The 15,619-nt window shown below is 48.2% G+C and overlaps 1 protein-coding gene and 1 long non-coding RNA gene across 5 annotated transcripts in view; one reads left to right on the forward strand and one right to left on the reverse strand.

Moving 5' to 3' along the window:
* Window positions 1–15,619, reverse strand: part of LOC147034939 (uncharacterized) — a 202,761-nt gene that overhangs the window by 180,734 nt on the left and 6,408 nt on the right. Inside the window, exons 2-3 of one of the 2 annotated variants that reach the window (XR_015060822.1) lie at window positions 4,529–4,634; window positions 3,701–4,158 (exon numbers count right to left, since the gene is read on the reverse strand). This is a non-coding gene — a long non-coding RNA (uncharacterized LOC147034939). Of the gene's footprint in view, window positions 1–3,700; window positions 4,159–4,528; window positions 4,635–15,619 lie in introns of those variants that run through there. The other variant, XR_015060820.1, reaches the window with a different exon arrangement.
* Window positions 4,496–15,619, forward strand: part of LOC147034940 (uncharacterized) — a 65,856-nt gene continuing 54,732 nt past the window's right edge. For all 3 annotated transcript variants that reach the window (XM_085891482.1, XM_085891502.1, XM_085891491.1), the window contains exon 1: window positions 4,496–5,177. In XM_085891482.1, the coding sequence (XP_085747608.1) occupies window positions 4,496–5,177 (682 nt within the window). The remainder of the gene's footprint in view (window positions 5,178–15,619) is intronic.

Here is a 15,619-nt window from a genome sequence, read left to right on the forward strand (position 1 = left end):
CTTCTCATTTAAGCCGAAAAGTTCCACTTTCGACTCATCTGTCAACAGAACATTCTTTCAATAATCTTTTGGATCATGCAAGTGGTCTTTGGCAAACTTGAGATGGGTGTCAGTGTTCTTCTTGGAGAGCAGTTGTTTCCTCTTTGCTATTCCCCCTTGCACACCATTCTTGTTCAGTGTTTTCCTGATGGTGGTCTCATGAACACTGGCAGCCAATGCAAGAGAGGCCTGCAGCTCCTTAGATGTTACCATAGGGTTCTTTATGACCTCTTGGATTATTGTACACCTTGATCTTGGAATGATTTTCGTTGGCTGATTGCTCCTGGAAAGAGTAACAATGGTGTTGAATTTTCTCCATTTGTACACTATCTCCCTGACAGTGGATTGGTGGAGCCCAATATCTTTATAAATGGTTTTGCAACCCTTTCCAGACCGATGAGCATCGCCAACTCGTTTTCTGAGGTCCTCAGAAATCTCTTTTGATTTGGCTTGACACACTTCCCCAACCGATGTGATGAGGAGCAAACTCTGATGGTGATGAACAAAGTTTAACTTTTCCATATAGGGCAGGGCCATCTGAATTAACTGATTGCCATCCCATTGATTGAAACACCTGACTGCAATTACCCCCTCAATTGAGCTGATTACCCGTGAAGTTCACATGCTTTTTCTGACAAAGAAATTGAATGTTGGATCATTTTGCTCAATAAAAAAGTAGATTTTTTTTGCATTTAATCAGGTTCTCTTTATCTATTATTCCTCGTAATCTTGTCGATGGCCAAAGTGCATCTGTGGGCGCCACTCCTACAACCTACATTATTGAACTACATCGACTACGTAGCAAGGGATATCCAGCACGACATGGTGGACATGCAGACACGGATGATGGACAAAGACTCATGGCGCGACATTGTGAACTCTATCTCAGATGCGTCTGCTGAGTAGTCGGAGTAGTTATCTATTATTAGGACTGAGATGAAGATCGATCATATTTCAGCTCAAATTGATGCAGAAATACAGAAAATTCTACAGGGTTCACAAACATTTTCTCACCACTGTAGATCATAATCAGCCTTTCACACATGTGAACCATGCGTCCCTGTGATGGTGAGTTCACACCTCGTCCCGCCCACAAATGAGAGGTTTTGTGTATCCATAATTAGTCTGTCCATCCTGTCGATAACTCCATACACTCCCTCCTCAGCATCATGTTGAACAAACGACTTAATCTGACAGATCCCTGTTACATGGCAATCGAACCTGCATGAAACACAAGGAACCAAACTACACTTACCACAGTCGAGTTATGGATCCCCCTCCCCCCATCCACATAGCAATATATCTTTGTAATATATATATATATATATATATATATATATATATATATATATATATATATATATATATATATATATATATATATACTTGGTGAATGCACCCGGCGCTGCGCGGGATGTTTTTGAATGAATTTAATCTTCTATACATATGTCTGACGTGAGCACAGTATCAGTTCCCTTTTGGGCCATGGCAGTCAAAGGCCAAGGCGGTTGGTGAGGGGAAAACACACCCCCTCCCCCGGCCGAGGGGCCTTGCCACGTAGCTTATAACCTTCCCGGGGCCCATCCCGACATTTTTTGTTTCAGTGGTTAGCTCCTATCTTTCACCTTTCAGGAGATTAGCGCATGCAGACAAACAAACAAACAAACAGACAAACAATAACTTAAAATCATATGTTAGATATATTGTATACGGCATTGGCCCCATGTCATTTGGCTGAACTTGAAAAATTAACATTACGAAATCAGGTGATGACGTCATAATTCGGAAACCGGAAGTCGGAAGAACAATTCTTTTACATCGGGACACTCCCAGGTACATGTTCTGTCAGCATGTGAAGTTTGGTGAGGATCAGTCCAGTACTTTTCGCGTGCATAGTTCACAGAGAAACACACTGACACACTTTCAACTTTATATATATTTGCCGGGCAATGCCGGGTCCCTCCTTCCAGCTCCCTCACACCTCGCTCCCTCCCTCTGTCCTCCAACCTAACCCCTTCCTCTCCCTCCAGGCTCCCACCCCACCCCTTCACTTCACCCCTTCCACCTCAACTGCCCCCTTCCTCTAAAATCCCACCCCACCCCTTCCCTTCCCTCCTTCCACGTTATCCCACATTCGTCCCTCTGGACTTCCACCCCTTCCTCCCCCCTCCTACCATCTCCTGCTATCCCAACCCTTCTCCTCTCTCCAGACTCCCACACTACTCTTTTCCTATGATCCCTCATCCCAACCCAACCCCTTTTTCTCAACTCTCACCCCTTTCCCTATGACAGACCGTGACTTGTGTGTTAGTTATGAATTATGAGAAAATGACAGTTTAAAATCCCTGGTAAGGTTTAACGTGGTAAAAAAAAATGTGATCCTACAAAGTTGAGTCGCAATTCACCTTGGGAGCTCACAGGAGTCGGCACTCATTTCCAAGCAGCTTGAAGAGCACTCAGCAATTCGCTTAAGTACTCAAGCAAGAATTCCAATTAAACAGTGGAAAAGGAATGGCTGGCTTGGCAGGTTATTAGCGATGTATACAGCCTACAGTGAAGATCAGGCATTTGATGACGAGGGCTAAATTGTAATTATTTTCATTGCACTCAATGAAGTTACACACTTGCACATTCTGAATAATATCTGCACTCAATACAGTTCTCCGAACAGGAGAAAAAGTTAGCTTTAAATCCTTGGCAATTTATAAATATGGAGAAGTGGTGATCACAGTCTTAAATTGGTTTAAGCAAAAAGTAAATACGCTTATATATAAGAATCGTTAATTTCTTAAATTCCTCCAATTTCTCTCCAGATTTCCAGTTTCATCAACCAGCTATGATCCTCAAATCTGAAGACAGAGTTTGATTATACATTTTAATTAGTCTGTGAGAGGTCATCATGGAAAATCGCCAAAGCTTTTTGAAATGGCCGAAACAAAATGGCAGATTAATACCTCAGCTGGGTGAACACAGGCTGACCAAGGGTAAGCCTGTTTTTGTTTTTAATTTAATTAGCCTGTTAATTATCTTCAAAAGAAGTGGTTAACTTCATTCAAATACCCAGTTTTCATTCATGCACTCCTTTGGAGCTCCTTTAGTATGCATGCAAGGTTTCATGGTTTTGGAGTTTTGGAGGACACACACACTGACACACACTCACACACACACACACACACACACACACACACACACACACACACACACACACACACACACACACACACACAATATTATGGACTCGCAAATACAACCTGTCTCTTTGCTGATGGAATATTAAGAGGGGGGAGAGGGGGAAAAAGGGGGGAGGGGAAGGAGAGAAAGGAGGAGGTTGGGGAGTGGGTAGGGAGTGAGGAAGGGGGGAGCTTGGAAGCGGGCTAGAGTGACGCCTCACCACAAGCCACAATACACTCTGAGAGGGAGGGGGTGGGAGTGAGGAAGATGGGGGAGAGGGAGGGGGTGTTCTGGACTTGTTTTTTGTAGGGGGACTTGAGGGGGAAAGGAAACTTGAGGGTGAGGAATTCTCGACTTGTGTTTGGTAGTATGTCTTGAGGGGAAGGTGTTTTGACTTGCATTTGGAAGGGGGACTTGAGGGGAAGTGGGGGTTGGGGGGAGGGGAGGTGGTTCCATCTGCTGGCATTAGCATAGGAATGAACGAAATGGAGGACGTTAGAACAGCATGTTCAAACGAGTCATACTAAACACCGTCTGGACACCGCCAAGAAACGTCCATGGGTGGTGGATGTTTTACGAGTTTTTTAATATGATTAAATAGTTTGCACAGGTAACTTTGAAACAAAGTCTATAACATCAAGCATTACACAATTATTGAAAATATTTATTTATATTTTCCCCTGTTTGCAATTACTTCATATAGTTTGATCAAAAAGACTTCATCTTAAAGGATAGTATGCAGTCAAACCTGGTGTCAGGGAACCTCTATCACTTGCTACCTGCAGTCCAGGCAGAAATAGGAATTTTGCCAGGATGGTGGCAACAACTCACTTCCTCCTTGGAGACAACAGTGTGTGTCTTTAACATCCACCAACTCATGCTAGCATATGGGACAACCAGTTTTATGTCCATCCAAGGGATGGCACTCAAGATGATTTATCACCCTGCCTGCAAAACACCATGGTTACATTTTATAGCTGGTTTGTGATTCAAACTCAGGATAGACATGAGAGGTGCATGCTTACCTGTAAGCTATCTGCCAGTTTGAGACTACCATATAAATGCATTATAACTTCAAGCTTGTCTCAAGCACTATTTATTTTAAAGGGATTACATCATTCTTCATGAAAATAAGTCTCAGTCTATGCCATTGTTATATTATTGTCATATATAATCTTAATTTGAAAAAGAGTCCTGTGGCTTAAATGTATGTGCAATAACTACAAACACGAATTTACCAAAGATTATTATGTATGGTGTTTTCCATTTTCTTCAGGGAAAGGAGATGAAATTGGGGCCAGCTGGTCTGGCCACTCACCTCTCATCCTCTGCATCTTCATCAACATCATCTCTGCCATCATCCCACAGCTCAGCACTGCCATCATCAGACGTGTCTCCAATACCATCTTCATCTCTTGCGTCACCTGCAAGGACACTGCCATCAGCATTTCAACGATCTTCTTCTTTACCTGCACAATGCCCAACCTCACATGCCTCTTTGCCATGGCACACTCTGGTTGTAGGTGATACTGAACGACTGGGTCAAGTTAAGAAGCTGCGTGCACGTTTTGAAAACTACAGTACTGTGGACATTGGCAATGTGCGGACTATGAAGCATTCTTTTGAAGGTCAAACTGCTGATGCTGGAGAAGATTTTCCGTGGCAAAAAGTGAAGGCTTACACATGTAGGCCTACATGTAACTCGAATGAATTAACTTGGTTTTCACCAGAAAAAGCACCAGGAAAGATAAATAGGGGAAGTCATCAGTTGCTCCTTTCAGGTGTTCCTCGACCATTTTCTGGAAGTTCTCCTCTTCCTTTTCAGCACCCTTCATGTGCAGTTATTCCTCCTAACATCACAGATGAAGAAAAAGCAGAGTTGCTTCAAGAGAAACAGAGCGATTCCTATATGGATGGAAAGCCGGCTCTTTGGCCGAAGCCATTTTTAGCTCGCACTTCCAAAAAAGGTGAAATTTAAAGTTTTTCATCCTACATTTTGAATTTTGCAGATGCATTATAAACGGACTTTTTTTTTCTTTCCTTACATTTTGAACTGACTTGAATTCAAAGCAATTTCCGAAGACCTAATGTGTTGTGGACGCATGTAACTTGAGATTGCTTTTCAATACAGTGCCTTAAATAATGAAGGAAAACACAAAGGAGTGACAAAATAATTTTCATTTTGACAAATTAAATTTAAATGATAAAGTACAAGTAGATCACTCAGTTCCACTGAGCTATTGTAAGTGATTAAGTTCCCATAGAGTCTGGAATGTTTCTAAAGTTTGCTAGACTGTCCTTTGACAGCAAAATAATCAGGAACTGTTAAGCCTGCTAAGGTTTCTCTGTGAAGTGAATCGACCAAAAGATAATAATTATATGTTGGACGAAATTGACTGAATAGTTTGTAGTTTGTGGTGATATACATGATATATATATATATATATATATGTATATATATATATATATATATATATATATATATATATATATATATATATATATATATATATATATATATATATATATATATATATTTTTTTTTCTTCTTCTTCTTCTTTCAGCTGCTCCCCGTTAGGGGTCGCCACAGCGGTTCAACCGTCTCCATTTCGCTCTATCCTCCACATCTTCCATTGACACTCCAACCACCCGCATGTCCGCCCTCACCTCATCCATGAACCTCTCCTTTGGCCTTCCTCTTCTCCTCCTGCCTGGCGGCTCCATCTTCAGCATCCTTCTCCCGATATACTCCAATTCCCTCCTGTGCACATGTCCAAACCATCTCAATCTCGCCTCTCTCACTTTGTCTCTGAACCGTCCTGCCTGCACAGTCACTCTAATATACTCATTCCTTATCCTGTCCATCCTCGTCACTCTCAACGAGAAATGCAGCATCTTTAACTCTGCCACCTCCAGCTCCGCTTCCTGTCTTTTTGTTAGCGCCACCGCCTCCAAACCATACAACATAGCTGGTCTCACTACCATCTTATATACTGTCCCGTTAACTCTTGCAGCTACCCTTCTGTCACAAATCACTCCTGCAACTCTTCTCCACCCACTCCATCCTACCTGCACTCTCTTTTTCACTTCTCTCCCACACTCTCCGTTATGCTTTTGAGCAATGTTGCTGTGGACGCCACCGTTGCCTAGCAATGGGACTTTGAAATTTTTGAAAAAAAAAATCATCGAAAATCAAAAATCGGCTTCCACGCTTCTATGCGCACTATAATCATCCTCTTTGTCAAAAAATTTCAGCCAGATCCGTCAAAAACTGCATAACGAGTATGCAATTATATAGCGACCACCCATGTCACCTACCGGCGTGTGTGTGTGTGTGTGTGTGTGTGTGTGTGTGTGTGTGTGTGTGTGTGTGTGTATATATATATATATATATATATATATATATATATATATATATATATATATATATATATATATATATATACACATACATCTTCTTCTTCTTTCGGGGTCGCCACAGCGGATCATCCGTATGATCCGCATTGTGGTTTGGCACATGTTTTACGCCGGATGCCCTTCCTGACGCAACCCTGGTCGACTTTTACGACACAGGGATATGGTACACCTATTTTAACCGGGGTATACACCGGCCCAGTACACTGGTACTCATTTCGCCGACCTCGGAAGGATGACAGGCTGAGTGAACCCCCTGGTGTATTAATTCAGTGGCCCAACGGGGATTGAACTCAGGACCTTTTGGATCCCAAGCCGCTGCCCTAACCACTGCGCCAACACCAGGATATATATATATATATATATATATATATATATATATATATATATATATATATATATATATATATATATATATATATATATATATATATATATATATATATATATATATATATATATATATATATATATATATATATATATATATATATATATATATATATATATATATATATATATATATATATATATATCTCCACTGATGTGTATAGAGACACGCACGCACACTCGCTTCGCTGACGGGAATATTAAGTAAGGGGATAAAAAAGTGAGGGGAGGGATAGAGGAGGAGTAGTGAGGAGGTCAGGGGGTGGTCTGGATATGCCTTTGATAGGGGGACTTGAGGAAAAGCGGGAAGGGGGGGGGCAGTGGTTTGATGGTCCACTTGTGCCGGCATTTCTCCAAGATTGAACACAAAATTGGGAATGTAAAAACAGTATGTTCAAATGGGTCAAACCAAACAATGCTCAGAGAGGTCCGTGGGGGTGTGCAGGGCTTTGGGAGGAGGTAAGCATGAGGAAAGAGGAAGGGAAAGAAGGGCGAGGGGGAGGGAAATTCAGCGTGAGGGGAGGGGAAAAGCGCACAAGAGGAGAGGTTGGCAAGGCGTAGGCCACACGAGCTGAGGGCAAGGCTTGGATTGCGTGAGTGCAGGTGAGGGGAGTGGAAGTCGAAAGCAGTGCGAGTGGAGGGAAATGCGAAGCCAGCGCGAGGGGAGGGAAAGGCGAAGGCAGTATGAGGGGAAGGAAAGGCGAAGGCAGCACGAGGGGAGGGAAAGGCGAAGGCAGGACAAGGGGAGGGAAAGGCAAAGGCAGTGGGAGGGGAGGGAAAGGTGAAGGCAGCGTGAGGGGAGGGAACGGCAGCGAGAGGGGAGGGGAAGACAGCACAAGAGGAGAGGTTGGCAGGGCGTAGGCTACATGAGGGGAGGGCATGGCTTAGGTTGTGCCCGTGTCGGTGAGGGAAGGGGAAGGCAAAAGCAGAGCAAGTCAAGGGAAAGACAAAGGCAGTGTGAGGGGAGCGAAAGGCGAAGTCAGCCCGAGGGGAGGGAAAGGCGAAGTCAGCCCGAGGGGAGGGAAAGGCAAAGTCAGCACGAGGGGAGGGAAAGGTGAAGTCACCCGAGGGAGGGAAAGCCGAACGTTGCGTGAGGGGAGGGAAAGGCGAAGGCAGCATGAGCAGAAGGGAGGGAAAGCCGAAGGAAGCGGCAGGGGAGGGGAAGTGGCAGGGGAGGAAAAGCTGAAGTCAGCGTGAGGGGAGGGAAAGGTGAAGTCAGCACGAGGGGACGGAAAGGTGAAGTCAGCCCGAGGGGAGGGAAAGGCGAAGTCAGCACAAGGGGAGGGAAAGGTGAAGTCAGCGCATGGGGAGGGAAAGGTGAAGTCAGCGCACGGGGAGGGAAAGGGGAAGGCAGCGCGAGGGGAGGGAAAGCCGAAGTCACCGCGAGATGAGTGAATGGCAAAATTGACATGAGGAGAGAGAAAGTCGAAGTCGGCCCGAGTGGAGGGAAAGACAAAGTCAGCACGAGGGGAGGGAAAGTCAAAGGCAGCGCCAGGGGAGGGAAAGAAGTCAGTGCTGGAGGAGTGAAAGGAAAAGTCAGCATGAGGGGAGGGAAAAGCGAAGTCAGCATGAGGGGAGGGAAAGGCGAATTCAGCGTGAGGGGAGAGAAAGGCGAAATCAGCGCGAGCGGAGGGAAAGGCGAATGCAGCGTGAGAGAAGAGAAAGGTGAAATCAGCGCGAGTGGAGGGAAAGTCGAAATCAGCGTGAGGGGACGGGAAGGTGAAGTCAGACCGAGGCGAGGGAAAGGTGAAGTCAGCACATGTGGAGGCAAGGCGAAGTCAGCGTGACGGGACGGAAAGGTGAATTCAGAGCGAAGGGAGTGAAAGGCAAAGTCAGCCCAACGGGTGGGAAGGGCAAAGTCAACATGATGGGAGGGAAAGGCGAAGTCAGCGCACGGGGAGGGAAATGCGAAAGCAGCGCGAGGGGAGGGAAAGCCGAAGTCACCGCGAGATGAGTGAATGGCAAAATTGACATGAGGAGAGAGAAAGTCGAAGTCGGCCCGAGTGGAGGGAAAGGCAAAGTCAGCACGAGGGGGGGAAAGTCAAAGGCAGCGCCAGGGGAGGGAAAGAAGTCAGTGCTGGAGGAGTGAAAGGAAAAGTCAGCATGAGGGGAGGGAAAAGCGAAGTCAGCATGAGGGGAAGGAAAAGCAAAGTCAGTGCGATGGTATGGAAAGGGGAAGGCAGCTCGAGGGGGATGGAAAGGCGAAGGCAGCACGAGGTGACTGGAGGGAAAGTTGAATGCAGCGTGAGGGGAGGGGAAGGCAGTGTGAAGGGAGGGGAAGACAGCACAAGAGGAGAGGTTGGCAAGGCGTGGGCTACACGAGGAGAGGGCAAGGCTTTGGTTGTGCGAGTGTAGGTGAGGGGAGGGGAAGGTAAAAGCAGAGCAAGGAGAAGGAAAGACAAAGGCAGCGCGAGGGTAGCGAAAGGAGAAGGCAGTATGAGGGGAGGGAATGGTAAAGTCAGCGCGAGGGGAGGGAAAAGCAAAGTCAGCGCGAGGGGAGGGAAAAGTGAAGTCAGCGCGAAAGAAGGAAATGTGAAGTCGGTATGAATAGAGGAAAGGTGAAGTCAGTGAGAGTGGAGGGAAAGCCGAAGGGAGCGTGAGGGGAGGGAAAGGCGATGGCAGCACGAGGAGAATGGAGGGAAAGCCGAAGTCATCGTGAGGGGAGGAAAAGGTGAAGTCAGCGCGAGGGGAGGTAAATGTGAAGTCAGCCCGAGGGGAGGGAAAGGCAAAGTCAGCGCGGGGGAATAGAAAGTTGAAGTCAGCGCGAGGAGAGTGAAAGGCGAAGTTAGCGCGAGGGGAGGGAAAGGCGAAATCAGCGTGAGCGGAGGGAAAGGTGAAATCAGCGTGAGCGGAGGGAAGGGTGAAATCAGCGTGAGGGGAGAGAAAGGCGAAATCAGCGTGAGCGGAGGGAAAGGTGAAATCAGCGTGAGCGGAGGGAAGGGTGAAATCAGCGTGACTGGAGGGAAAGGCGAAATCAGCGCAAGGGAACAGAAAGGCGAAGTCAGTGCGAGGAGAGGGAAAGGCGAAGTTAGTGCGAGGGAACAGAAATGCAAAGTCAACGCGAGGAGAGGGAAAGGCGAAGTCAGCGCGAGGGAACAGAGAGGCGAAGTCAGCGCGAGGGGAGGGAAATAGGAAGTCAGCCCGAGGGGTGGGAAAGGCGAATTCAGCGCGAGGGGAGAGAAAGGCGAAATCAGCGTGAGCGGAGGGAAAGTCGAAGGCAGCATGAGGGGAGGGAAAGGCGAAGGCAGCTCGAGGAGAGGGGAGGGAAAGCTGAAGGCAGTGCGAGGGGAGGGAAAGGCGAAGTAAGCGTCAGGGGAGGAAAAGGCAAAGTCAGCCCGAGTGGAGGGAAAGGCAAAGTCAGCGCGAGGGGAGGGAAAGGAGAAGTCAGTGCTGGACGAGGGAAAGGAAAAGTCAGCAGGAGGGGAGGGAAAAGCGAAGTCAGCGCGAGGGGAAGCAAAGGCAAAGTCAGCGTGAGGGGAGGGAAAAGCAAAGTCAGCGCAATGGGATGGAAATGGGAAGGCAGCTCGAGGGGGGATGGAAAGGCGAAGGCAGCACGAGGTGACTGGAGGGAAAGTCGAAGGCAGCGTGAGGGGAGGGAAAGGCAGTGTGAGGGGAGGGGAAGACAGCACAAGAGGAGAGGTTGGCAAGGCGTGGGGTACACGAGGGGAGGGCAAGGCTTAGGTTGTGCGAGTGTAGGTGAGGGGAGGGGAAGGTAAAAGCAGAGCAAGGAGAGGGAAAGACAAAGGCAGCGCAAGGGGAGCGAAAGGCGAAGGCAGTATGAGGGGAGGGAAAGGCAAAGTCAGCGCGAGGGGAGGGAAAGGCAAAGTCAGCGCGAGGGGAGGGAAATGTTAAGTCAGCACGAAAGAAGGAAAGGTGAAGTCAGTATGAATAGAGGGAAAGGTGAAGTCAGTGAGAGGGGAGGGAGAGCCGAAGGTCGTGCGAGGGGAGGGAAAGGCGATGGCAGCACGAGGAGAGGGAAATGCGAAGTCAGCACGAGGGGAGGGAAAGGTGAAGTCATCCTGAGGGAAGGGAAAGGCGAAGTCAGCGCGAGGAGAGCGAAAGGCGAAGTCAGCGCGAGGAGAGGGAAATGCGAAGTCAGCACGAGGGGAGGGAAAGGTGAAGTCAGCCCGAGCGGAGGGAAAGGCGAATTCAGCGTGAGGGGAGAGAAAGGCGAAATCAGCGCGAGCGGAGGGAAAGGCGAATGCAGCGTGAGAGAAGAGAAAGGTGAAATCAGCGCGAGTGGAGGGAAAGTCGAAATCAGCGTGAGGGGACGGGAAGGTGAAGTCAGACCGAGGCGAGGGAAAGGTGAAGTCAGCACATGTGGAGGCAAGGCGAAGTCAGCGTGACGGGACGGAAAGGTGAATTCAGAGCGAAGGGAGTGAAAGGCAAAGTCAGCCCAAGGGGTGGGAAGGGCAAAGTCAACATGATGGGAGGGAAAGGCGAAGTCAGCGCACGGGGAGGGAAATGCGAAAGCAGCGCGAGGGGAGGGAAAGCTGAAGTCACCGCAAGTTGAGTGAATTGCCAAATTGACGTTACGAGAGAGAAAGTCGAAGTCACCACAAGGGGCGTGAAAGTCCAAGTAGGCCCGTGTGGAGGGAAAGGCGAAGTCAATGCGAGGGGAGGGAAAGGAGAAGTCAGCGCTTTGGGAGGGAAAGGAAAACTCAGCACTCGGGGAGGGAAATGCGAAGGGAGCGTGACGGGAGGGAAAGGCGAAGTCAGCGCGAGGGGAGGGAAATGCGAAGGCAGTGTGACGGGAGTGAAAGGCGAAATCAGCACGAGGTGACTGGAGGGAGAGCCGAAGGCAGCGTGAGCGGAGGGAAAGGGGAAGGCAGCTCAAGGTGGAGGGAAAGGCAAAGGCAGCAGGAGGCGAAGGGAGGGAAAACCGAATCCCACGCGAGGAGAGGGAAAGGTGAAGTCAGCGCGAGGGGAGGGACAGGCGAAGTCAGCACGAGGGGAGGGACAGGCGAAGTCAGCGCGAGGGGAGGGAAAGGTGAATTCAGCGTGAGGGGAGGGAAAGGCGAAGTCAGCGCGAGGGGAGGGAAGGCCGAAGGCAGCTCCAGGAGAAAGGAAGGAAAGGCAAAGGCAGCGCAAAGGTCGGGAAATGCGAAGTCAGCACGATGGCAGGGAAAGGCAAAGTAAGCGTGAGGGGAGGGAAAGGCGAAGTCAGCGTGAGGGGAGGGATAGGCCAAGCCAGCACAAGGGGAGGGAAAGGAGAAGCTAGCGTGAGGGTAGAAAATGCGAAGTCAGTGCGAGGGGAGAGAAAGGCGAAGGCAGCGCGTGGGACGGAAAGGCAAAGGCAGGGGGAGGGGAGAGAAAGGCAAAGCCACCGCAAGGGGAGGGAAAGGCGAAGTCAGCACGAGAGGGAAAGGCGAAATCAGCACAAGGGGAGGGATAGGCGAAGTCAAAGCGAGGGGAGTGAAATGCGAAGTCAGCCCGCGGAGCGTGAAAAGCAAAGTCAGTGCGAGGGGAGGGAAAGGCGAAGTCAGCACATTGGGAGGGAAAGAAGTCACCGCAAGGGGAGTGAAAGGCGAAGTCAGCCCGAGGGGAGAGAAAGGTGAAGTCAGTGTGCGGGTGGGAAAGGTGAAGGTAGCGCGAGGGGAGGGAAAGCTGAAGTCACCGCGAGATGATTGAATTGCGAAATTGATGCGAGGAGAAAGAAAGTCGAAGTCAGCACGAGGATAGGGAAAGGAGAAGTCACCACGTGGGGAGTGAAAGGCGAAGTCAGCCCGAGGGGAGGGAAAAGAGAAGTCAGCCCGAGGGGAGGGAAAGGCGAAGTCAGCACGAGGGAAGGGAAAGGCGAAATCAGCCCGAGGGTAGGGAAAGGCGAAGTCAGCGTGAGGGGAGGGAAAGGAGAAGTCACCGCAAGGGGAGGGAAAGGAGAAATCAGCGTGAGGGGAGGGAAAGGCGAAGTCAGCGCGTGTCGAGGGAAAGGCGAAGTCAGTGCAATGGGAGGGAAAGGTGAAGGCATCTCGAGGTGGTGGGAAAGGCGAAGGCAGCACGATGGGAGGGAAATGCGAAGGTATCTCGAGGTGGAGGGAAAGGTGAAGGCAGCACGAGCGGAGGGAAAGGCGAAGTCAACGCGATGGGAGGGAAATGCGAAGGCATCTCGAGATGGAGGGAAAGACGAGGGCAGCACGATGGGAGGGAAAGGCGAAGGCATCTCGAGTTGGAGGGAAAGGTGAAGGCAGCACGAGCCGAGGGAAAGGAGAAGTCAGCGTGCGGAGAGGGAATTGCGAAGTCAGTGCGTGAGGAGCGAAATGCGATTGTAGTGCGACGGGAGGGAAAGGCGAAGGCATCTTGAGGTGGAGGGAAAGGCGAAGGCAGCACGAGGCGAAGGGAGGGAAAGCCGAAGGCCGCATGAGCGGAGGGAAAGGAGAAGTTAGCGTGCGGAGAGGTAATGGCGAAGTCAGCGTGTGAGGACTGAAAGGCCCATTAAGCAATCAAATAAATGTCCATAAATCATAAAATACATTTATATGGCTTTCACCATGTCTTGCTTTGTTAATCCATAATTATTATGAGGACTCTTGCATTTCATCATCAAACAAACGTCCATAATGGCAAGAATTTACATCCTCTTCAACAGAAATTATTTTGAAATTCAAGTAGTTGCATTTTTTGTTAAACAAGTTGGATCACCAAATCAAAATCCATTTATTTAGATATTAGTTACACATGAAGGAGATTTTTCTTTACATCTGTAGAAAATGAACTCTTGGGGGGAGGGGGGGGGCTTAACAGAGCAATGATGAGCCAAAATTCCTCATCATTTCCTTATTTAAAGTCGTGCTGTGCATTCTCAGTACACTCACTGAATTCCCGCAGAGACGGAGGACCTTTGTTTTTTTCATTTCCATTCTGCATGCAAAAACAATATCCACCTTTGAATGTATCACAGGTGCAGCCGATGCGCCACCCTTCTCCCTCCCGAGGGGTGAACCCGACATGCGATGTTCTTTCACTGAAACTGCCATTATTACATGTTTTTACATCAATTTGATTAACAATTGAAATATTTTTATTGTGACATGACGTTTGACATGGACAATAACGTGGTCCAGCAAATTTCAGGGAAATTGGCCCAGAGGTTTAGAAATGCATCAGTCACAAGCATGCATATATAGTGCATCTTTTTCATGTAAACCGGTAAACTGAAAAATGAAATTAGAATCAACTCTTGCAATTCTCAAGCCTGGTGTTAACCGAACAGTTAAAATGGCTGGCTTAAGATCTTAGGTTCTTGAGGTTGAGCCCCTGTTGTGTCATCGAAATAACACTAGGTGGGTTTAATCAGCCTATCATCCTTCTGAGGTTGGCAAAATGAGTCCCATCTTACTGCGGAAATAAGCCATTTGAGTATTTTGTATTGGAGTAGTGACCTATCAAGGATTGCACTCCTCAGCCAAGTGAAACTGCCTCGGCAGCCTGCTCGGACGTAGCCAGGCTGAGGCAGACGAGGAAGTTGCCTCATCACTCATTTCCTAAAATATAATCTGGCCTGAGCCTTCTGGCCATCTGAGTGCCCTGGGGAGTAAACTATCAAAGCCACCCGGCAGTGCTCTGAATACTCTTATCTCCACTCCTATCATAATACCTAAATAGGACAGTTCACCTCTTTTCGCCTCATCGCTTTTGGACCTCTGGCTACGCCCTTGGCCTGATGTGTCTCATGATGTTAAAGTAATGGTTTTCTTGTAATTCTTGGTTTTCAACTTTCAGTTTGGTTTCTTTTTAAGCTTTCAATAAATTTTGCAGCTGAAATTGCAGAAGCAAATTTCTGATTTTTAATGAACAACAATTAAAGTGGTGAAGTGACTCCAGTCAAAGTGGTGTCAGAAGCAGGAGTTCAGGGAGGCACTGGAGAGGATGATGGGAATGGCTGAGATGAAGGTGATGCTGTGCATTGCGAGATAATTCAACATACATGTGGGAGTAGCAGAAGCAGGTGAAGAGGAATGTGTTGTTGAATTTTGTTGGCGGATGAGGAATAGAGAGAGAGATAAATGCTGGTGTAATGAGTGGCATGTAATGAGTTAGCCATAACTGGCTCGTTTTTACAGAAGTGGTCCAGCCACAAAATTACTTCTGGTATTGGACAGCAGAGATAGACTTGGATTTGTTCATTGTGAGGAAGCAACAGTTGTGGAGGATCAAGGATTGTAAGGCAGTGGTGGGAGAGCATGTCACCATCAACCACAAGGCAGTCAGTTTAGGTATGGGAGCATGCACCAGAGCAATGTGTCCCCATGTCCACTCCCGCCAGTACTCCAGGAGCCTCCTTATGGCCATCCCCCAGGCAGATGTCTTGGCCATCCCCATCTCCTTGAGATACTGATCAACCAGCTTCAACCACTCGGCACATGATTGGCCCGTTGGCCTCCTCCACTCATGAGGTTCCCTCGCTAAGAGAATCTGGTGAGCAGGATCAGAATCAGGAAAATGAACCACATGTCCATACAACCGCAGGTGATGCTTACATGATACATGTAACAAATCTCATCTGAGTCTCTCACAGCAAATGTTTGAGACACAAAGCCCAAGGAGTGATAGTCAAGGATTCTCCGAAGAGACCTGGTCCCGAAGGAGTTAAGTCCTTGTCTCAGAT

Source organism: Eptatretus burgeri, chromosome 1 (genome assembly GCF_056783735.1).
Source record: "Eptatretus burgeri isolate ZD-2024b chromosome 1, Ebu_testis_v1, whole genome shotgun sequence".
Lineage (NCBI taxonomy): Eukaryota > Metazoa > Chordata > Myxini > Myxiniformes > Myxinidae > Eptatretus > Eptatretus burgeri.